Source organism: Sceloporus occidentalis, unplaced genomic scaffold (genome assembly GCF_023333645.1).
Source record: "Sceloporus occidentalis isolate IW3139 unplaced genomic scaffold, rSceOcc1.0.p SCAF_2, whole genome shotgun sequence".
NCBI classification, from domain to species: Eukaryota; Metazoa; Chordata; class Lepidosauria; order Squamata; family Phrynosomatidae; genus Sceloporus; species Sceloporus occidentalis.
In genome coordinates this window covers 2,724,204-2,748,445 of record NW_028316982.1, presented here as the reverse complement: position 1 = coordinate 2,748,445, position 24,242 = coordinate 2,724,204, and the positions used below count along the sequence as shown (strand labels likewise).

The following is a 24,242-nucleotide window of genomic DNA, read 5'->3' as shown; positions in this document are numbered from 1 at the left end:
TGAGAAGGCATAACTCATTAGAAAAGTCAATAATTTTGGGAAAGGTGGAGGGAAGTAGAAAGAGGGGAAGACCACACACCAGATGGATGGACTCAATGAGACAGATCATGGGCATGATGCCATAAAATTTAAACAGAGAAGAGGAAGAAAGGGAGTCTTGGAGATGTCTCATCCACAGGGTTGGCATGAGGATATCTTGATTTCAGTAAGGCCTTTGACAAAGTTCCCCATGACATTCTTGCAAACAAGCTTGTAAAATGTGAGCTAGACAAGGTAACTGTTACATGGATTTGTAACTGGTTGACCGGCCGAACCCAAAGGGTGCTCAACAATGGCTCCTTTTCATCCTAGAGAGAAGTGACCAGTGGGGTCCCACAGGGCTCTGTCCTGGGCCCAGTGTTATTCAACATCTTTATCAATGACTTGGATGAAAGAATTGGGGGGATACTTTTCAAATTTGCAGATGACACCAAATTAGGAAGAGTAGCTAATACCCCAGAGGACAGGATCAAAATTCAAGATGACCTGAATAGACTTGAAAGCTGGGCCAAAGCTAACAAGATGAAATTAAACATGGAGAAATGTAAGGTATTGCACTTAGGGCAGAAAAATGAAATGCACAGTTATAGGATGGGGGACACCTGGCTGAATGAGATTTATATGTGTGAAAAGGATCTAGGAGTCCAAGTAGACCATATGTTGAACACGAGTCAACAGTGTAATGTGGCAGCTAACAAGGCCAATGCAATTTTAGGCTGCATCAATAGAAGTATAGTGTCTAGATCAAGGGAAGTAATACTGCCACTGTATTCTGCTTTGGTCAGGCCCCACCTGGAATACTGTGTCCAGTTCTGGGCACCACAATTCAAAAAGGACATTGAGAAACTGGAGTGTGTCCAAAGGAGGGCGACTAAAATGGTGAAGGGTCTGGAAACCAAGCCCTATGAGGAACGACTTAGGGAGCTGGGAATGTTTAGCCTGGAGAAGAGAAGGTTAAGAGGTGATATGATAGCCCTGTTTAAATATTTGAAAGGATGTCATATTGAGGAGGGAGCAAGCTTGTTTTCTGCTGCTCCAGAGAACAGGACCAGGAACAATGGATGCAAGCTCCAGGAAAAGAGATTCCACCTCAACATTTGGAGGAACTTCCTGACAGTAAGGGCTATTTGACAGTGGAATACACTCCTTCCTCGGAGATTATAGTGGAGTCTCCTTCTTTGGAGGTCTTTAAGCAGAGGCTGGATGGCCATCTGTTGGGGATGCTTTGATTTAGATTTCCTGCATGGCAGGGGGTTGGACTGGATGGTCCTTGCGGTCTCTTCCAACTCTATGATTCTATGATTCTATGAGTTGGAATGAACTCAAGGGCAGTTAACAACAACAAAAGGCTGTATGAGATAGTAACGTACTGGGCCAACGAGTGAGTGAACTGGCAGAGAGAGTGAGAGGAGTTTGCTTTCTGCAAAATGGGCATGCTATTGGTACAAAAAGCAGCAGGTTCAAAGGGGAAACATAGCATGAGAGACCCCAAGGGCCACCCAGTCCAACCCCATTCTTCCATGCAGGAAGAGACAATCAATGAGATGTAAGTGCAATCAATCAATAAATGGTCTTAAAACTCTAAAGGCATCCCCTTTCTAAAGGCTAGAGACCCCTCTGCAAAGGCGGTTGGAGAGATGAGCCGGTTTTAACTGGAAATTCCAAAGGAGAGCACCAATGCAAAGAGGATTTGTTGCTGATGGAGGGAGCAGTGGCATTCAAAGTAAAGCCCAAAGATCACAAAGTGGTGGCAGAGATGAGCAGGACACTGAGTTCCTTCTTATGGCTTCTTCATTACCTTTCAACAGCATGGTGGCTCAAGCAGGAACCAGGTCCAGATCTGGAGGGTGTGAAGTCCATGCATTTATGGGGTTGGCAGAAGGCTCACTGTCCTAGCAAATATATCATTCTGAAATGTATCACCCTAGAAATCTAAGAAGCAATGTGCTTAGTTCTGCATGACCTACCTTCAAAGACTAGTGAGGTGTGGGGAGTGTAGATAGCCTTGGGTGACACCAGGGTTTGTGTGTGTACACCCGGTGAGACAATACACCCTGTGGGACTGGCACAGCTACTGGGTGAACAAGAAAGGTCATACAGTTCCTTTCTTGCTTTCCCAGCAGCCATGCCAGACCCCAAATGACCCTCTGAAGACTGCAACTCCACCCCTTCAAGTGGCTGCTGCTCCTGCTTGTGGGGGGCAGTGCCTTCCATTTGGGGGCACCAGAACCAAAACAGCTCTCCAGAGGGCACAGCATTGCTCCCTCTCAGCCATAGGTGAAGCCTTAGGAGGTCATCAGGCCCCTCCATTGTACCCCATACTGGGTGACCCCAAACAGAGGAACGCCAGTAATAAATGATAAAAAGGTGTTAGTCATTACCTTTAAAGCCCTCCATGGCTTGGGCCCAACCTACTTAAGGGATCACCTCCTTCCGTACAATCTGCCCCGTACCCTCAGATCCTCTGGGAGGAATTTGTCGCAGTCCACAAAGACCAGATTGACGGCGACCTCCCAGAGGACTTTTTCCGCAATCGCTCCCACTTTATGGAATGACCTGCTGGACGAGATCCAATTGCCAACCTTGAGAGCGTCAAGAAAGCTGTCAAGACGGATCTCTTCCGGCAGGCCTTCCCGGAATAGAACCCGGCCATGTAACGCTCCCCCCACAGACATATACAAGCGAAGACTTTGCCCACCATTATTTTATTATTGTAGTATTGTTTTTAGATTTTTATTGTCTGTAATTTTAATAGATGGAATTGTTTAATCCTTTTTTAAGGGGGGGAATTGTATATATTGTATTTTTTAAAGGTTGTACACCGCTTTGATTGTGGAAACATAAAGCGGGATATAAATTAAAGTTTTATTTATTTATTTTATTTTTAATAAGGGTCCACCCAGCAGGTCTTGGCTCCTTTCAGGTCCCAAAATCCTGGATCTGGGAGCCAAACTCTATTCCCTCTTTCCTTTGTAGCCACTGCCTTCACCCTGCATTTGTGCCTCCCCTTTCCCCATGGATGCCCTCTGCTCACATCTCCTCTCCCCTTGTGTCACTAGGGCCAAACCCCCATGGGACTGATGGCCTAGAGGAACAGCTCTACAATGAGATCAAGCCAGCAATTACGGGAGCCAACTACATTGTGAAGCACATGCGGGACAAGAATGACTGCAGCGAGGTGAGCAGGAGGCATCAGGTTCATTGATTCAGTATCCACACTGCACTAATGCAGCAGTTTAATACCGCTTTAACCTGCCTGTGGAATTTGGGGATTTGAAGTGCTTAGAATCCCCTAGTTCCCCTTCCCCTGAACCTTAACAGCAGAGTTTTCTGGCAGAGGGTTCTAAGTACCTCACCAAACTACAAATTCCAGGAGTCCAAAGTATGGCACCATGACAGATAGTGATTTCAGATTGCTATAATGGTAGATTGGCTATATTCAAGGTAAGGTGTCAGTTGCTCTATCTTCTTGCATTCAGAAGACTTGCTCCCAGTACCACCTTTTAGTTTTACTCTTCCTTCACTTTTGTTTTTGTTTTACAGAGAATCCAAATGGTGTTGAATTTGTTCCATTGCATGCCAGTGCTTTCTCTGTCTTTTCCCAGATCTGATCTGCAGCCACCTTTTATTTGGTGCACTGGCCTGTTCAGAAGGGACTGTCAAAGGGCTCTTGAGGCTTTTAAGGCCTATTCTGACTTATTTATTTCAGAGATTTATGATGGAAGAGTGAGTGCATGAAAAAGAACATTGCCACATAGCCCAAAAACACACCCAAAACTTTAAACAGTGCATGAAACAGTTTTTAAAAAATATTTATTTTGCTTCATTTATATGCTGCCTTTCTCCTAAATTGGACCCAAGGCAGCTCACAAAAGACACTTTAAAACACCATCAGAGATAAAAACAGGATTATAGGAACTCCATTAGGGATGGGAAAGCTCCCCAAACTAAGAGTGCTCCTTTGGCGCAGCGTCGTGTGGATGCAGCACCGGAGGAGCGCTGTGATGCTGCGCACTGTGTGGTGCGGTGTGCAGCATAACGCCGCCAAGGGGCGGAGTCAGGGCGTGAATTGTGTGGATGCCATGCCCCAACTCTGCCCTCAGGCCAGCCTTAATGGCCAGTCTGCACATCCCCTTACTTCTCTTTCCTGTTGAAACAATGAAATTAAAAAGCCAAAAGCAATTATGGATTTTGATCTACACTGGCTCCCAGTCAGCTTCTGGGCACAATACAAGGTGTTGGTCATTACCTTTAAAGCCCTACATGGCTTGGGCCCGGGTTACTTATGGGAATGCATCTCCCTATACAATCCGCCCCACACTCTTAGAACAAGTGGGAAGAATCTGCTGGAGGAACCAGCATCCAAACATGTTTTTACATCCCAAAAAGCATTCAGCATAGCTGCCCCTAGACTTTGGAATGGACTCCCAGAGGAGACTCACCTTATTACATCCTTGGAAATTTTCAAGAAGGCGGTAAAGACAGAGCTCTTTCGCCGCGCATATCCTCCTGACCTCCTATGAAGACTATTGGTATGGAACGAGAACATCTGATCCTGCGATTGATTGATGTTTCATGTTTTTAGCTGTGGTTTTAATTATGTGGTAACTAATGTTGTAATATTGTAATTGTTTTTAACTGTGTTGTGATCCCGCCTCGATCCATCAGGAGAGGTGGGAAGATATAAATAAAAACTATTATTATTATTATTATTATTAAAAGGTAATATAATCTTTATCTATATCTGCTTGAAAAGTAACAAAACAATGTACCTATATACTGGACTATAAATTGACCTCATGTATAAGTTGGAAGGCAGGTTTTGGGGCCAAAATTATGGATTTTGATCTGTCTCGGGGATAAGTCAAGGGTAAAATCTAGGGGCGTATAAAATCCCAGCAGGCATCATTGTGCTCACACTAAAGACTGGATCAATGAGAGAGTAGAGGATGGTCAGTGCTTTCAGGACAGATTATGCTCTTGCCTTTCACCATAAGGCATATAAGAGTTATGCGCAGAACTTACATTGATCCAGTGGAGAAGTCGATTCAGGTTTTTTGGGTCAATTTTTTATACATGAGTATATACAGTGGCCTCATTCCCACTACCTTTTAAACTGGATCACAAGTCGGTTTGAACTGGTTCAAATGACCCTGATTCCCACTTGAATCGATTCGGAGAAGGGGGCCACGCACTAGACCCAATTAACCTGCATCTCTTTGATACTGATGTTTTCTGTGCCTTTTTGGATAAATCTATTCTACGCAAGTACGAACCAGATGTGGATCGGAATCAATTTAAATTTGCCCTTTTGCTGGCTGGAGCGGATCCATTTTGATCCGATTCATTCATGAATGTGAACCACAAGTGGGTTATTTTACAGGGAAAAATGCAATTGGGGCAAATGAAGTGGGAACCAGGCTCTGCTGTCGAATCGATCCATCAATTCGGATTGCAAAACACTTTTTTTATAAGTGGGAATGAGGCCCAGTATATAACAAAAGTATTCAAAACCAAAAGATACAAAATAAACAAGAGCAATAATGGCAAACAGACTAATACAAAGCAGCAAATACATCAAATAATATAAACTGCCTTGAATCAGGGTAACACAAAATATAATGCAAAAGAAAAAAGGCTAAGAGACGGCGTGAGAGAGACAGAGAGAGAACAGAAGTGAAAGCTTGCCTTCTGAAGGTTCAACAGCTGATGAAGGCAAAACACACAGCTGAAGATCATTTCTAGCTCAGTAGCTCACCATTAACCCTCTCATGACTCAAGTTATAAATCTTGTTTGTACTCCAGCATTTCCATCCCTGAGATTTTAATGCGTGTTTGTTTGCAGGAGAAAGACAACTGGAACCGCATTGCTCGCACGGTGGACTACATTTGCTTCCTCCTGGTCACACCAGTCCTGAGCCTTGGCACCTTGTGGATTTTCATGATGGGGTACTACAATCACCCTCCGCCCCTGCCCTTTGAGGGGGATCCTTTCGACTACCGCGAAGAACACAAACGCTACATTTAGAAAGTCAAGACCTCGACTCATGAGCACCTGCATCCCTTCTCCTTACCTGTGAAATGGGACTGTGGCTGGCAGCTGCTTTTCCTACCCACCCCACCCACAAAAGTTTATTTGGAGGGTAACAATTAAGCATTTTAACTTATTCCTCCTTTTCTGTGTGCTGTAATAAATACTATCTTTCCCAAGTGGAGGATCCTGGAATACAATCTTGATGGGACAACGTATGAAAGCACAGGCAATGTAATGGTATAATAGACAGCAGAGAGGCAGAAGTTGGGAGATCGGCAGTTTATCCCGTGAATGCCCTGCAAAAATTGCGTAATTACGCAAAATGATTTCACACAATGTTGCACAAAACCTGCCATTAAAGTGGTTACATACATCTTTTTACTTTTAGGATTTCAGTGACAATGCATTTCCGATATCGTTTTATTTACGGAATTGCATGTGATAATCATTTGTGGAATTACTCACCATTTTTGGTTTATTTGATGGATGCTTTAAATATACTTTAATCTCTCTGATGCCGAAATTAGCCCCAGTGTGATAAACTCCCAACACTCAAACCACTATGTCACACTCGCCCTCATGCACACACACCGATAGATGGATGGATGGATAGATAGATAGATAGATAGATAGATAGATAGATAGGCAGGCAGGCAGGCAGGCAGGCAGGCAGGCAGGCAGGCAGGCAGGCAGGCAGTGTAGCATAGTGGTTGGAGTATACTCTCAAGCCCCTCTTGAAATATCAAAGTATTTGTCACAAATAGGGTTGCTAGCTCTCAGGGCCTGGAGTGGCTTTTCAGTCCTGAAGGCAAGGAAGAGAAGTCTCAAAGGAAGAGCGTTCCCTTGAAAAATATGTTTGTGCATGTATTCCTGGTTTGTTAAGGGTTGGTGTGCATGTGCGTGGGTACATTTAAACTAGAAATAGTATAATCTATGCATCTCTGGTTGATGCTTACTTATATCAGCAGAGGTTACGCATTACAGTATAATATTGCCCTTCTAGCATCATCAGGTCTCATCTTCTGTGACTCCATAAGGGGGGCATCCCAAGTTCACAGGTTTTGAAAATCATTTTGTGCCATCTGTAACATTCTGTTGTTTTTAATGGATGACCATGAGTGCTCCCAGCTATTTGGACAACTCCCTGCTAGTAATGCTCCAAAGAAATAGGAGGAGTAGCTAATACCCCAAAGGATAAGATCAAAATTCAGAATGACCTTAATTAGAAAGCTGGGCCAAACTCACAAAAAAGAATTTCAACAGGGAGAAATATAAGGTACAGCATTTAGGCAAATAATAATAATAATAATAATAATAATAATAATAATTAATAATAATATGAAATGCATAAATAGGATACCTGGCTTGACAACAGTACATGTGAAAGGGATCTAGGAGACCACAAGTTGAACATGAGTTAAAAGTGTGAAGCAGCAGATGAAAAGGCAAATGAGATTTTAGGCTGCATCAATAGAAGTATAGTGTCTAGATCAAGGGAAGTCAAAGTGCCACTCGGAATAATCCTGTGTCCAGTTCTGGGCACCACAATTCAAAATGGATGTTCAGAAGCTGGAGCGTGCCAGAGGAGGCAACCATAATGGTGGACAGTCTGGAAACCATGCCTTATGAGGAGCGACTGAGAGAGCTGGTATGTTTAGCCTGGAGAAGAGATGGTTAAGATGTGATATGATAGAGCTGTTTAAGTATTTGGAGGGGTGCCATACTGGAGATGGAGCAAACTTGTTTTCTGCTGCTCCAGAGAACAGGACCCAGAACAATGGATGCAAGCTACAGGAAAAGAGATTCCAGCTCAACATTAGGAAGACCTTCCTGATGGCAAAAGCTGTTTGACAGCAGAAGATGCTGCCTTGGAAAGTGGAATCTCCTTCTCTTGAGGTTTTTAAACAGAGGCCGGATGACCATCTGTTGGGGATGCTTTGATTGTGAGTTTCTGCATGGCAGAAGGGGGTTGGACTGGAGATCTCTTCCAACTCTATAATTCTATGATTCTACCCAAAGTAGTGGGAAGAATCGCTGGAGAATTATAAATAAAAGAGGATGAAATCTGGATACTTTACAAAATTAACATCTGAGACAAGACAACATCCAGCCCAATAAAAACGTCATCTGGAAGCACTCCCAATTCCATTCTTCTTTGTTCAAACTCCTTTATTTCTTATCATTTTGGCATGCCATTTTCAAGCTTTTTGCTATTTTCCCCCGAGTGGGAAACATCAGAGTTTGAAGAATCCCTTTAGGGGAGTATTGTAAATCAGTGGTAACAAGCACATACTGTACATTTTAGGCATAAGACTCCTGTCCTGACATTTCCAGTTAAAATCATCTAGCAGCAGACAATAGAAAAATGTCTTTCCCTATATGAAACCATAGAAAGCTGCTCTGCCAGTCAGCATAGGCAATACTGGACTATATTGCACAGAATCCCCTTTGCAACAATGCAGCTGCCTAGAATTTCTGGTCAATTTTTTTCCTAAGGCTGCAAATAGCTCTTGCCTTAGAGAGGCAGACAGATATTTGTTGCACACACACACACACTTCAGACACATCAGTTATTTATATGCTGATAGGAAACACCCACTTTGTGCGATGAAACTATAGGGCCCTCTCTGTGGCTGTGTTTATTTGACATCACTATGTAAAGTAATAGACCTTGCAGACTAGGCAGGAGATTATAGTTTGCATCAAACACGGGCAGAAACTGCCATGAAATTAAAAACCAGTGGATGGGTAAATTCCTGTCAAGGAGACACTCTTAATCTTACAGAGATGTGGTCGGCCAGCATGAGGCGTAATGATGCATTTAAAAGTGCTTAACAGAAAACATCTGCTTGACATGCCATTTGTGTAGGAAGTATCTCAGTTGCACACACAGTTTGAAGGCTGCAGAAGAAGCCATTGCCTTGGCTAGGTGTTATCCATGGGGTCCATAGCTGGCATTCCCTGCTTTATGTTTATACACTCCCCTCCTCTCTATAGTATATGTTGCAACTGTCCCAAATTAACAGGGACAATCCCAATTAATCCTCTGTCATCCCACTTTTCCAGCTGCTTTTAAAACATCCTGGTTTCTCTCTTCCCCTCCCACTTTCCCCCTTTGTAATAAGCTTACATCAGTTGCTGCAACTGAGTTCACTGAAAAAAGCCATTTGCACCCAGTTAACTCAAGAGAAGGAAGAGGAACGAAGAGGGACATATTTTGCCCTTCACAGTAGGCTCAGAGAACAGTAAACTTCTGCAGCATCTCCTAGCTTGTGTGTTCTTCATTCACAACTGTTGCCATCATGACCCCACTTCTATGTTACTTGGTCACACATGCCCCAGTTTTCATCCATGAAATGTTGAGAGGCATGCCATCGGGACAATTCCATGTTTCCTTGCCGGACCTTCCCCAGTTATCACCTCATATGCAGGCCGTCACATACTCAAGCCTTTTCTAAGGCTGCATTGACATTAATGCAGTTTGACACTGCTTTTGTAACAGAAATTTCAGGAAACTTAAATTTCTAGGACTGACAGAGCAATAGGATTGGCAAGGATTGGCAAGAGGACCTAGTAATTGAAAATCCATAAGTTTATTTCCAATTGTCGACAAAGGAAAACAATGAACTCAGTGGAATTCAAGTTCCAAAAGCTGAGAACCCCGAACAAGACAAAATGGCTCTTTTTATATTAAATCCATAAGTTTATTTCCAGTTGTCGACAAAGGAAAACATTGAACTCAGTGGAATTCAAGTTCCAAAAGCTGAGACCCCGAACAAGACAAAATGGCTCTTTTTATATTATTCAAGACAAAGAAGCTTCTTCAATACACCTGATTGGCTAATTACAATTTAAACATACAGAATTCTTACAATCAGAACAGAAATACATGCATACATTAAAACTGCATCATCACTCCTTACCCCCTCCTGTAGGAATTCAGTGGCTTTCCTCCTAACCTTGCTTCTGAATGTCCTTATCTCAGTAGTTTATGTTATGTCTTTTTACTGGTGCCAGCTTCCATCCAGGTCAAGATGCACTCCTTATTCCTTTGCTCTAGTTTTCCTAAACTCCAAGCCTTTATTTCAAAAACCATCTCTCTGGCTGACAAAGGTGACTCCATCTTTCTATAGCTTTTTTATTTCAACAAGGAATATTTCCACCACATTCCCCCCTTTTGATGTTTCATCAATATTCATATTGCATGATACTATCAACTATTAACTATGTTTATATGACACTCTAAACTCAGAACAAAACAAACCTGTCTAGCAGTTACCAAAATATTAATATTCTTACCATCACCAGGCAATAACATCTTCCAGTCGGTCCAATTTCAGAAAGACAGTGTATAGCATTAGTTAAACACACATATTCTCATTGCTTTTAACCCTTTGACACTTTTGTTGGATCTGATTCTCTGGAGTTTACTCTTGACACCAAGCTAATCTTCTAATAGTGATGTATTGTGTATTTGTTTCATGATTCAATAGGAAAACTCCACTATAAAGAATATTGTATCTGCTGTCAGAATCACCTCTCATTGAGAAACTATAATTTTTAGCCTGATGTTACAGACTCTTGCCATGCAACTGTTACTATGCTTCTCTGGACTACTCTCATAACAGAATAGGAATGCCCAGGGTGTCGCCATGTTTCAGATGTTCCTCCACTCCAGGGGCATCTTCCATCTCACGTTTCCTCAGGGAGATCACTATGGAATAGCTCTTGTTGTGTAATGCCATTTAATCAGAATAGATCTGGCCTTCACACTTTAAGACTATCTCCAGATGTATAAAAGTCTCCCTCCTTTCAAAGAGCGTCCTGAGAAAAAACTTACCATGCTTGACTTGAATTTTATGCCAATTCCACAGTTAACAATAGGAATCCTGACGACAAACACAATTATGTCTTTGATCATGGAGCTTGATGAGCTTATTTCTTCTTTTCAATAGGGTTGCTTTATTAACTTTAGTGTGAAAATCATATGTTATTGCTTATGTCAGGAACATATGTGCATGTATATGTAGGCTTATGTTTTGGGATGTGATTTGATTTGAGAATATGTATGATTGAACTTTATCACTTTTAGCATTAATCACTTATAAAAACCTCAGACAACAAACAGAAACATGAATAAAGAACACAAACAAGGAATATAGACAAGAAAAAGAGGCTCTGAAAAATGTCTCTGAAAAAAATAATATTTTGATGGAGCTTCAGCTCAAACTTGATTGAAGTCCAAGGTGGTGCCCATTTCAGCTTCCGGGGTGTGAAAATGGGACATGCACCTGTATGTGTATTCTTTTTATTATTTTTGTGTAATCACTTATAACAGACATATAGGAAATCATAAAAGAGAAAAGGGGTGATAGAGAGCATTTGAAATCTTTCTTTCAGAGGAGCTGGCGTAGAGCACCTGAAGCCCTGGAAAGGTGCAGCCTAGCTTTTCTTGATTGATGGCAAAGTAGAGCCCACTCAGCTTCCGGTTGTAAGTGGGGCTTAAACTTCGTTCCTCTTGTCTGTGCCCCCCCTTTTCCCAGGCAAAGGAAAAGCAAAAACTGAAAAATACTAATTGACAAGTTATTAGAATGTTATGAATACATTAAAGGTATACTTTAGCCACATTTCATTAACTTCCCTCTTATAGGCTTTGCTAAGATATTTCTCTTCTAGAATTTATGTCTCACTGCTAACTCTAACAACAGATCCCCTGGATCATTCTTGGGTCACCCTGAGCCCTTTATGCTTTAGGTTTTTATCTATGCCTGCATCTTTGGACCTTTTGAATCCTTTTTTTAAATACATATGTAACCCTAATTTTACAGACTGCATTTACATGTACATACTGAATATGAAACTTTAACTCTGACCCAATGTACTCACAGCTTTATCTCATTTGAATCCACAACAGTTTGACAACAGAACAGGGAACAGGAAAAAACAAAACTATGATAGAGTGACTTCTTTACTTTTTACTCAAGACTCAAAAAAATCAGTTGATGCTCTTTTTTAGTCACTCCTCTCAGGCCAAAATGATATATTCTAGCTTGGAATTAGGATACAATTTCACACATGCTGGCTTGAATTTAACTTGATTAATTTTGATTACGTCTGGCAGTGGAAACCAGAATTTAAATTTGTAAAGTGTTTCCAAATTTTCTCTTGCTACAATATAATAGAATACCAATCTCTTTAATACTTTCATATCGTTCCTTATTCCATTCCAGAACCACATAATAATTCAACATAGGATCAACTGGCTCGCCATGTTATTTTTTTCAAAATAACAAAAATTATAAATTTCAATGAGTGTAAATCAAATTGACAATCACTAATTAACCAGAATATAACAATTATATTCTGGATCTCTGGGTTCCAAAATCACAAAAAGAAACATCGGGTGCTTTCAAAAATACATTTAGATATTATAAAAATAAAAATAAAAATTCAAGCTAAAACAATATACAAAAACTTCTTGGATGGGCCATTCTCAAAACTTAAAAATATAAAAATAGTTCTCAGCATCTGTTATAACAAGAAATCATTTCAAAAACTTTAGGCCAGAAATTTAAAACAAAAAAATAAAAACAATTATTGCAGTCAATAAGCAAGAATCAAAACAAATCAAAATATTCAAGAGCAAAATTAAAAATTAAAACCAGGAACAAAAAATGATTTAAAACAAGCCAATTTAACATGACATTGGCAAGACTTTGCAGGCATCTTTGAGCTCAAAAGTACAAAAGCTATGGCCTCAAAAATTAGCAGTTGAAATAAGTACAAAACAAGCACACAATATTCAGAAAAAGCAAAAATTCAATAGGCCAAGGAATAGGCCAGGAAACTCATGGATCACAACTTAAAACTCAAAAAATAAAAAAATAAACCAATTCTAACCAAAACTTTGCATGACCTCAGGCATTCGAATGCTCATGATTGCAACTGCTGTTTCAGCATAGCACAGCTGTAGCCTTACAAAACCAAAACATCCTAACTTTTCCCCAGGCTTCAAAAGAATTCAGGCCTAACACACTAATCTTATCAACTTTAATTGGAAAAATAATTTAGCTGGATTGCCAATCAGAAGATTGTAGGTCAATAATTTAAAACCCAAAAAGCACAATGAAAAACAATTGCATTTAAAAAAACATATATAAATTCCCAAAGGCACAACTTAAACTTCATTTTAAAAACCCATGAGAGCATCTTGAGGCCAGAAAATAAAAACAAAATATTGAGCAAAAAGCTGCTTGCCTGTAAATTTAAAAATATCAAAAACAAGCTTGCATTCTCTGGTCAGATAGAATCCAGTCTGGCTGCTATTGATGTAATATGAACTCTCTCTACAAACACACACACACTTCCCGCTCAAAGAAAAACAAACCATCTTAATGCAATCTCTTTTAACAAGCATCTTCATAGATCACCCTTAACAAGACATTTACTATTTTTTCATCTAAGTCTAAAGCACAACATCTATTCTATGAACTTAAGGAAAAATCCTTTGCCTTTAAAAATAGTCTACAAAAATCTCAGCCAGAGGGGAAGAGAAAAAAAAAAATTTTAAGTTGAACTTACAACTTACAACGCTGTGCTGCTCCATCTCCTTTAGCCACAGCCAGGAAAAAACCTCTCACCTCTCGAAGATAACTTTCAAAATTACTATTAAAACCAATCACCAAAATCACACCAAAAGCTCTGAAAAGTACCCATGTTGGTGTGAAAGCCACCAGATTGGCAACACGAAACTCCATTCCAGGTTTTCTTTCCAACATAGCTTCTACTATTCTAGCTTTAGCCAAAGGAAAAGTTTTAAAATGCAAACCGTGGGCTTTCCCTAACCCCCCTTTCTCTCTCTAACTCCAGCCAGAACTCAAACCACTTGTCCATCTGCACCAAACCCATTTCTAAATCTTTCTCAGCCACTTAAACATACTCAAACCTTCTGCAACATTCTTGAGCCTTCAATTTCAATTCAAACCTTGTTTATACTTTCCTCTGTAAACATTTTCCAACCATTTTCCAACCCATTATCAACTCGCTCCATAAGCTTTCTCCTTTCACACACCATCATTTTCACATCCTCATACCTTCAAACACTTTCTTTTATCTTTCTCACAATTTCCTCCACTCTTAGATAACTTCCAACCACAGTCCAGTTCACAAAATCAGGCCACAGCTGAAGCTTACTGGCTAAGCTTAAAACTCACTATTTTATTATTACTATGCCATAACAACAACACCACTATAAAGCACTTCTTTCTGCCCATCTTCTTAAAACTTTCACTGACAAAAGAATTTGCAATGTCTCTGGGAAGGCACAGGCTTAATATTCAATTTAGATTTTCCTTTGGCTTTAAATGGGTATGCATTCAAATTTAGGGCAGAACTTTCCCAAAGGCACTGATCATTTAAAATCATAAAAACCTCAAGTTAAAACACCAATTTTCCAAAATTTATCTACAATATACACAAAGGCAATTTCCAATTTTTATAATTTAAACAATTTCAATTTCCCCAAACAACAAGTTTCTACCTTGGGTTGCTCCTGGCCACTGTCTAACACACAAAGCTAATTCAAAATCCTCTTTTCTTGTCATGTGGGGGCCTTCTTCCATGATTTGCACCTCTCTCTACAGAGTCTATCTCTATCTTTTCTATCTCTTCCACAATTTGGGCCAAATCAATCTGAATCTTAAACACAGCTTCTTTAATACTAGTTAATCTCTCATCCTTTTTAAACACCAATTCTCTGCAACTATTCAACCCAGGTGGGCTTTCTAAAACAGTCTTATACCAATAGAAAATATACAAATAATCATTGAGTAACCCTCTTTCTGGCTCCAATGTTTTAGAATACAACTGCAAGACAATGTCAATATCTATACTACCCTCTCTCGGCCAATTTCGCAAAATCTGACTCCAAACATCTTTACACAAAAAGATTAATCGCTCCTTTTTCAAATGTTTCCCCATGCCTTTCCTAAAACATTCATCAAAATGACCAACCATGTAATCCAAAGGAGTTTTACCTCCCTCAGCCATCCTTAGACACAAAACAACAAAAGACCACAAGCACAATTTCAACAGGCGCAAACACTATAGTACACACTGGACAGATTGCAAAACCCACAAATCTCAGACACTACATACAGACAAATTCCACACGTTATATACCCACGTTTTACTCTTTACTGGAACTCAACAGTCTTTACTGGAGCCTCCACCACAACCAGACAGAATGAAACAAAATATCACAACCATAATTTATACTCACAATAGACCAATGCTCTCCTCCAACTCTCCACCAGCACCTAACTTCTAGCTATTTAAATCAAAATACCACAGAAGGGAAAGGTTTGCCACCACACAAAAGGTAAAACAATTTATTGGCACTTGGAGATCAGTAGATTAACTACCCCAGCACAACTGAGCAAGTGCCTTATACTTCCACACTGATCCCACACTTTGGCAATAAATACTTACACCACAATCTACCTCCTTTCAGTTCCCAGTTCCTTGCTTATGTTCCCTAGGGGCCCGGTTCCTGAGTTTTGGCAAGAAGGCTTCTCTGGGCAGAACCTTTGCTACTGGCTCAGCTAACACAGGGAGGGGGTCCTTTCTCCCACTCGCATCCAAAGATTTGGACCGGTCAACGAGGCTCCCTTTTTAGTGCACTTTTCCCTATATTTTATACTTTACCTGTTCCTGAAGAGATGATTCTTTTTCTATTTTTTCTTTTCCCTTTCCTTTTCCCCCAGTGAATTTTCAAATTACTAAGTGGTCTCACATAGGCTAAACTCTGTTCCTACCACTGAACCAATCCTTATGTTCAGCCCTTCCAATCAAGATGTTGGATGGCGCCAGGGCCTTCTCACAAGGGTCCGCTCAATGCCAAAAACACATAGAGCCTGCAGGAAGATAAGTTCTTCCACTCTTTGCCAATTCTTGCTTGCCTTTACTCCTGGCTGGCTCGCCAAATATGTAACAGAAATTTCAGGAAACTTAAATTTCTAGGACTGACAGAGCAATAGGATTGGCAAGAGGACCTAGTAATTGAAAATCCATAAGTTTATTTCCAATTGTCGACAAAGGAAAACAATGAACTCAGTGGAATTCAAGTTCCAAAAGCTGAGAACCCCGAACAAGACAAAATGGCTCTTTTTATATTAAATCCATAAGTTTATTTCCAGTTGTCGACAAAGGAAAACATTGAACTCAGTGGAATTCAAGTTCCAAAAGCTGAGACCCCGAACAAGACAAAATGGCTCTTTTTATATTATTCAAGACAAAGAAGCTTCTTCAATACACCTGATTGGCTAATTACAATTTAAACATACAGAATTCTTACAGTCAGAACAGAAATACATGCATACATTAAAACTGCATCATCACTCCTTACCCCCTCCTGTAGGAATTCAGTGGCTTTCCTCCTAACCTTGCTTCTGAATGTCCTTATCTCAGTAGTTTATGTTATGTCTTTTTACTGGTGCCAGCTTCCATCCAGGTCAAGATGCACTCCTTATTCCTTTGCTCTAGTTTTCCTAAACTCCAAGCCTTTATTTCAAAAACCATCTCTCTGGCTGACAAAGGTGACTCCATCTTTCTATAGCTTTTTTATTTCAACAAGGAATATTTCCACCACATTCCCCCCTTTTGATGTTTCATCAATATTCATATTGCATGATACTATCAACTATTAACTATGTTTATATGACACTCTAAACTCAGAACAAAACAAACCTGTCTAGCAGTTACCAAAATATTAATATTCTTACCATCACCAGGCAATAACATCTTCCAGTCGGTCCAATTTCAGAAAGACAGTGTATAGCATTAGTTAAACACACATATTCTCATTGCTTTTAACCCTTTGACACTTTTGTTGGATCTGATTCTCTGGAGTTTACTCTTGACACCAAGCTAATCTTCTAATAGTGATGTATTGTGTATTTGTTTCATGATTCAATAGGAAAACTCCACTATAAAGAATATTGTATCTGCTGTCAGAATCACCTCTCATTGAGAAACTATAATTTTTAGCCTGATGTTACAGACTCTTGCCAAGCAACTGTTACTATGCTTCTCTGGACTACTCTCATAACAGAATAGGAATGCCCAGGGTGTCGCCATGTTTCAGATGTTCCTCCACTCCAGGGGCATCTTCCATCTCACGTTTCCTCAGGGAGATCACTATGGAATAGCTCTTGTTGTGTAATGCCATTTAATCAGAATAGATCTGGCCTTCACACTTTAAGACTATCTCCAGATGTATAAAAGTCTCCCTCCTTTCAAAGAGCGTCCTGAGAAAAAACTTACCATGCTTGACTTGAATTTTATGCCAATTCCACAGTTAACAATAGGAATCCTGACGACAAACACAATTATGTCTTTGATCATGGAGCTTGATGAGCTTATTTCTTCTTTTCAATAGGGTTGCTTTATTAACTTTAGTGTGAAAATCATATGTTATTGCTTATGTCAGGAACATATGTGCATGTATATGTAGGCTTATGTTTTGGGATGTGATTTGATTTGAGAATATGTATGATTGAACTTTATCACTTTTAGCATTAATCACTTATAAAAACCTCAGACAACAAACAGAAACATGAATAAAGAACACAAACAAGGAATATAGACAAGAAAAAGAGGCTCTGAAAAATGTCTCTGAAAAAAATAATATTTTGATGGAGCTTCAGCTCAAACTTGATTGAAGTCCAAGGTGGTGCCCATTTCAGCTTCCGGGGTGTGAAAATGGGACATGCACCTGTATGTGTATTCTTTTTATTATTTTTGTGTAATCACTTATAACAGACATATAGGAAATCATAAAAGAGAAAAGGGGTGATAGAGAGCATTTGAAATCTTTCTTTCAGAGGAGCTGGCGTAGAGCACCTGAAGCCCTGGAAAGGTGCAGCCTAGCTTTTCTTGATTGATGGCAAAGTAGAGCCCACTCAGCTTCCGGTTGTAAGTGGGGCTTAAACTTCGTTCCTCTTGTCTGTGCCCCCCCTTTTCCCAGGCAAAGGAAAAGCAAAAAAACTGAAAAATACTAATTGACAAGTTATTAGAATGTTATGAATACATTAAAGGTATACTTTAGCCACATTTCATTAACTTCCCTCTTATAGGCTTTGCTAAGATATTTCTCTTCTAGAATTTATGTCTCACTGCTAACTCTAACAACAGATCCCCTGGATCATTCTTGGGTCACCCTGAGCCCTTTATGCTTTAGGTTTTTATCTATGCCTGCATCTTTGGACCTTTTGAATCCTTTTTTTAAATACATATGTAACCCTAATTTTACAGACTGCATTTACATGTACATACTGAATATGAAACTTTAACTCTGACCCAATGTACTCACAGCTTTATCTCATTTGAATCCACAACAGTTTGACAACAGAACAGGGAACAGGAAAAAACAAAACTATGATAGAGTGACTTCTTTACTTTTTACTCAAGACTCAAAAAAATCAGTTGATGCTCTTTTTTAGTCACTCCTCTCAGGCCAAAATGATATATTCTAGCTTGGAATTAGGATACAATTTCACACATGCTGGCTTGAATTTAACTTGATTAATTTTGATTACGTCTGGCAGTGGAAACCAGAATTTAAATTTGTAAAGTGTTTCCAAATTTTCTCTTGCTACAATATAATAGAATACCAATCTCTTTAATACTTTCATATCGTTCCTTATTCCATTCCAGAACCACATAATAATTCAACATAGGATCAACTGGCTCGCCATGTTATTTTTTTCAAAATAACAAAAATTATAAATTTCAATGAGTGTAAATCAAATTGACAATCACTAATTAACCAGAATATAACAATTATATTCTGGATCTCTGGGTTCCAAAATCACAAAAAGAAACATCGGGTGCTTTCAAAAATACATTTAGATATTATAAAAATAAAAATAAAAATTCAAGCTAAAACAATATACAAAAACTTCTTGGATGGGCCATTCTCAAAACTTAAAAATATAAAAATAGTTCTCAGCATCTGTTATAACAAGAAATCATTTCAAAAACTTTAGGCCAGAAATTTAAAACAAAAAAATAAAAACAATTATTGCAGTCAATAAGCAAGAATCAAAACAAATCAAAATATTCAAGAGCAAAATTAAAAATTAAAACCAGGAACAAAAAATGATTTAAAACAAGCCAATTTAACATGACATTGGCAAGACTTTGCAGGCATCTTTGAGCTCAAAAGTACAAAAGCTATGGCCTCAAAAATTAGCAGTTGAAATAAGTACAAAACAAGCACACAATATTCAGAAAAAGCAAAAATTCAATAGGCCAAGGAATAGGCCAGGAAACTCATGGATCACAACTTAAAACTCAAAAAATAAAAAAATAAACCAATTCTAACCAAAACTTTGCATGACCTCAGGCATTCGAATGCTCATGATTGCAACTGCTGTTTCAGCATAGCACAGCTGTAGCCTTACAAAACCAAAACATCCTAACTTTTCCCCAGGCTTCAAAAGAATTCAGGCCTAACACACTAATCTTATCAACTTTAATTGGAAAAATAATTTAGCTGGATTGCCAATCAGAAGATTGTAGGTCAATAATTTAAAACCCAAAAAGCACAATGAAAAACAATTGCATTTAAAAAAACATATATAAATTCCCAAAGGCACAACTTAAACTTCATTTTAAAAACCCATGAGAGCATCTTGAGGCCAGAAAATAAAAACAAAATATTGAGCAAAAAGCTGCTTGCCTGTAAATTTAAAAATATCAAAAACAAGCTTGCATTCTCTGGTCAGATAGAATCCAGTCTGGCTGCTATTGATGTAATATGAACTCTCTCTACAAACACACACACACTTCCCGCTCAAAGAAAAACAAACCATCTTAATGCAATCTCTTTTAACAAGCATCTTCATAGATCACCCTTAACAAGACATTTACTATTTTTTCATCTAAGTCTAAAGCACAACATCTATTCTATGAACTTAAGGAAAAATCCTTTGCCTTTAAAAATAGTCTACAAAAATCTCAGCCAGAGGGGAAGAGAAAAAAAAAAATTTTAAGTTGAACTTACAACTTACAACGCTGTGCTGCTCCATCTCCTTTAGCCACAGCCAGGAAAAAACCTCTCACCTCTCGAAGATAACTTTCAAAATTACTATTAAAACCAATCACCAAAATCACACCAAAAGCTCTGAAAAGTACCCATGTTGGTGTGAAAGCCACCAGATTGGCAACACGAAACTCCATTCCAGGTTTTCTTTCCAACATAGCTTCTACTATTCTAGCTTTAGCCAAAGGAAAAGTTTTAAAATGCAAACCGTGGGCTTTCCCTAACCCCCCTTTCTCTCTCTAACTCCAGCCAGAACTCAAACCACTTGTCCATCTGCACCAAACCCATTTCTAAATCTTTCTCAGCCACTTAAACATACTCAAACCTTCTGCAACATTCTTGAGCCTTCAATTTCAATTCAAACCTTGTTTATACTTTCCTCTGTAAACATTTTCCAACCATTTTCCAACCCATTATCAACTCGCTCCATAAGCTTTCTCCTTTCACACACCATCATTTTCACATCCTCATACCTTCAAACACTTTCTTTTATCTTTCTCACAATTTCCTCCACTCTTAGATAACTTCCAACCACAGTCCAGTTCACAAAATCAGGCCACAGCTGAAGCTTACTGGCTAAGCTTAAAACTCACTATTTTATTATTACTATGCCATAACAACAACACCACTATAAAGCACTTCTTTCTGCCCATCTTCTTAAAACTTTCACTGACAAAAGAATTTGCAATGTCTCTGGGAAGGCACAGGCTTAATATTCAATTTAGATTTTCCTTTGGCTTTAAATGGGTATGCATTCAAATTTAGGGCAGAACTTTCCCAAAGGCACTGATCATTTAAAATCATAAAAACCTCAAGTTAAAACACCAATTTTCCAAAATTTATCTACAATATACACAAAGGCAATTTCCAATTTTTATAATTTAAACAATTTCAATTTCCCCAAACAACAAGTTTCTACCTTGGGTTGCTCCTGGCCACTGTCTAACACACAAAGCTAATTCAAAATCCTCTTTTCTTGTCATGTGGGGGCCTTCTTCCATGATTTGCACCTCTCTCTACAGAGTCTATCTCTATCTTTTCTATCTCTTCCACAATTTGGGCCAAATCAATCTGAATCTTAAACACAGCTTCTTTAATACTAGTTAATCTCTCATCCTTTTTAAACACCAATTCTCTGCAACTATTCAACCCAGGTGGGCTTTCTAAAACAGTCTTATACCAATAGAAAATATACAAATAATCATTGAGTAACCCTCTTTCTGGCTCCAATGTTTTAGAATACAACTGCAAGACAATGTCAATATCTATACTACCCTCTCTCGGCCAATTTCGCAAAATCTGACTCCAAACATCTTTACACAAAAAGATTAATCGCTCCTTTTTCAAATGTTTCCCCATGCCTTTCCTAAAACATTCATCAAAATGACCAACCATGTAATCCAAAGGAGTTTTACCTCCCTCAGCCATCCTTAGACACAAAACAACAAAAGACCACAAGCACAATTTCAACAGGCGCAAACACTATAGTACACACTGGACAGATTGCAAAACCCACAAATCTCAGACACTACATACAGACAAATTCCACACGTTATATACCCACGTTTTACTCTTTACTGGAACTCAACAGTCTTTACTGGAGCCTCCACCACAACCAGACAGAATGAAACAAAATATCACAACCATAATTTATACTCACAATAGACCAATGCTCTCCTCCAACTCTCCACCAGCACCTAACTTCTAGCTATTTAAATCAAAATACCACAGAAGGGAAAGGTTTGCCACCACACAAAAGGTAAAACAATTTATTGGCACTTGGAGATCAGTAGATTAACTACCCCAGCACAACTGAGCAAGTGCCTTATACTTCCACACTGATCCCACACTTTGGCAATAAATACTTACACCACAATCTACCTCCTTTCAGTTCCCAGTTCCTTGCTTATGTTCCCTAGGGGCCCGGTTCCTGAGTTTTGGCAAGAAGGCTTCTCTGGGCAGAACCTTTGCTACTGGCTCAGCTAACACAGGGAGGGGGTCCTTTCTCCCACTCGCATCCAAAGATTTGGACCGGTCAACGAGGCTCCCTTTTTAGTGCACTTTTCCCTATATTTTATACTTTACCTGTTCCTGAAGAGATGATTCTTTTTCTATTTTTTCTTTTCCCTTTCCTTTTCCCCCAGTGAATTTTCAAATTACTAAGTGGTCTCACATAGGCTAAACTCTGTTCCTACCACTGAACCAATCCTTATGTTCAGCCCTTCCAATCAAGATGTTGGATGGCGCCAGGGCCTTCTCACAAGGGTCCGCTCAATGCCAAAAACACACAGAGCCTGCAGGAAGATAAGTTCTTCCACTCTTTGCCAATTCTTGCTTGCCTTTACTCCTGGCTGGCTCGCCAAATATGTAACAGAAATTTCAGGAAACTTAAATTTCTAGGACTGACAGAGCAATAGGATTGGCAAGGATTGGCAAGAGGACCTAGTAATTGAAAATCCATAAGTTTATTTCCAATTGTCGACAAAGGAAAACAATGAACTCAGTGGAATTCAAGTTCCAAAAGCTGAGAACCCCGAACAAGACAAAATGGCTCTTTTTATATTAAATCCATAAGTTTATTTCCAGTTGTCGACAAAGGAAAACATTGAACTCAGTGGAATTCAAGTTCCAAAAGCTGAGACCCCGAACAAGACAAAATGGCTCTTTTTATATTATTCAAGACAAAGAAGCTTCTTCAATACACCTGATTGGCTAATTACAATTTAAACATACAGAATTCTTACAATCAGAACAGAAATACATGCATACATTAAAACTGCATCATCACTCCTTACCCCCTCCTGTAGGAATTCAGTGGCTTTCCTCCTAACCTTGCTTCTGAATGTCCTTATCTCAGTAGTTTATGTTATGTCTTTTTACTGGTGCCAGCTTCCATCCAGGTCAAGATGCACTCCTTATTCCTTTGCTCTAGTTTTCTAAACTCCAAGCCTTTATTTCAAAAACCATCTCTCTGGCTGACAAAGGTGACTCCATCTTTCTATAGCTTTTTTATTTCAACAAGGAATATTTCCACCACACTTTAACTGCATGGCTCCATCCCCTGGAATCCTGGGGTTTGTAGTTTGCTGTGGCATGAGTGGTCTCTCCTACAGAGAAGAAAGCTTATCTGTCCATTTATTTGTCCATTATGGGCACAGGTGAGGGCCCTCAGGGCCATGCGTGACCAATAAAAAACAGATTTTACCACACAACAAAGTGTCCTCAAAATGGTCCCATTCCGTCCCCCAGACCCAAGCCGTCCCCATTCAGTGCTGAGGAGCATCATTTGTTTTGGCCAGAAGTCTTCCAGCCGAGCAAAATGACACTCCTCAGCACTGAATGGGGATGCATGGCTCCGGGGGACAGAATGGGGCCATTTTGAGGACACTTTGCTGTGCGGTAAAATCCATTTTTTCTTGGTCACATGCGGCCCTGAGCGTCCTATGCCCATAACGGACAAAAAAAATGTGTCCGATAAAGTCCAAGGCTAAATCTCTCACCAAACTACAAATCCTAGGATTCCACAGCAATGTGTCATGGCAGTTAAAGTGATGTCCAACTTCATTCATTCTACAGTGTGGCAGCAGCCTATGTCCAGGAAGGCAATGGAAGCTTTTGCAGACAACCTCTAGTGTTATTTTTAACACACACACCCTGGCTCCACTGTGTGCTCCACCAGTTGTTGTGTGGGGAAAAGAGGTCAGGGGGTTAGGTGTCAAAAGAGACCTGTTGTGGTGGGAAGTGCATTTCTGAGATGAATCCTGTTTCACAGGAGGCAGCTGAGGCTTGGAGAGACCTGGAATGTGAGCTTCAGACCGGAAGACAGCTGCAGACAAGGCTGATGGGTCTCCGTTTCCTTGGGTTTTAACTGGACTATGGAGTTTATCACATTGGGGCTAATTTTGGCATTTAAAGAGCATTTAAAGCACCCCCACAAATAAAGCGAAAATAGCGAGTAATTGCACAAATGATTATCACACACAATTGTGCAAATAAAATGATAGCGGAAATCCATTGCCACTGAAATCCAGAAAGTAAAAGATGCCCATTAATGCTTCTTTGTGA

The 24,242-nt window shown here is 39.5% G+C and overlaps 1 protein-coding gene across 1 annotated transcript in view; it reads left to right on the top strand.

Annotated features, from left to right (window-relative positions):
• Positions 1 to 6,420, top strand: part of LOC149317873 (acetylcholine receptor subunit delta-like) — a 29,930-nt gene extending 23,510 nt beyond the window's left edge. The window contains exons 12-13 of the mRNA XM_089507403.1: positions 3,099 to 3,217; positions 5,885 to 6,420. Of these exons, the coding sequence (XP_089363529.1) occupies positions 3,099 to 3,217; positions 5,885 to 6,067 (302 nt within the window). The 3' untranslated portion in view covers positions 6,068 to 6,420. The remainder of the gene's footprint in view (positions 1 to 3,098; positions 3,218 to 5,884) is intronic.
• Positions 6,421 to 24,242: the final 17,822 nt, after the last annotated feature.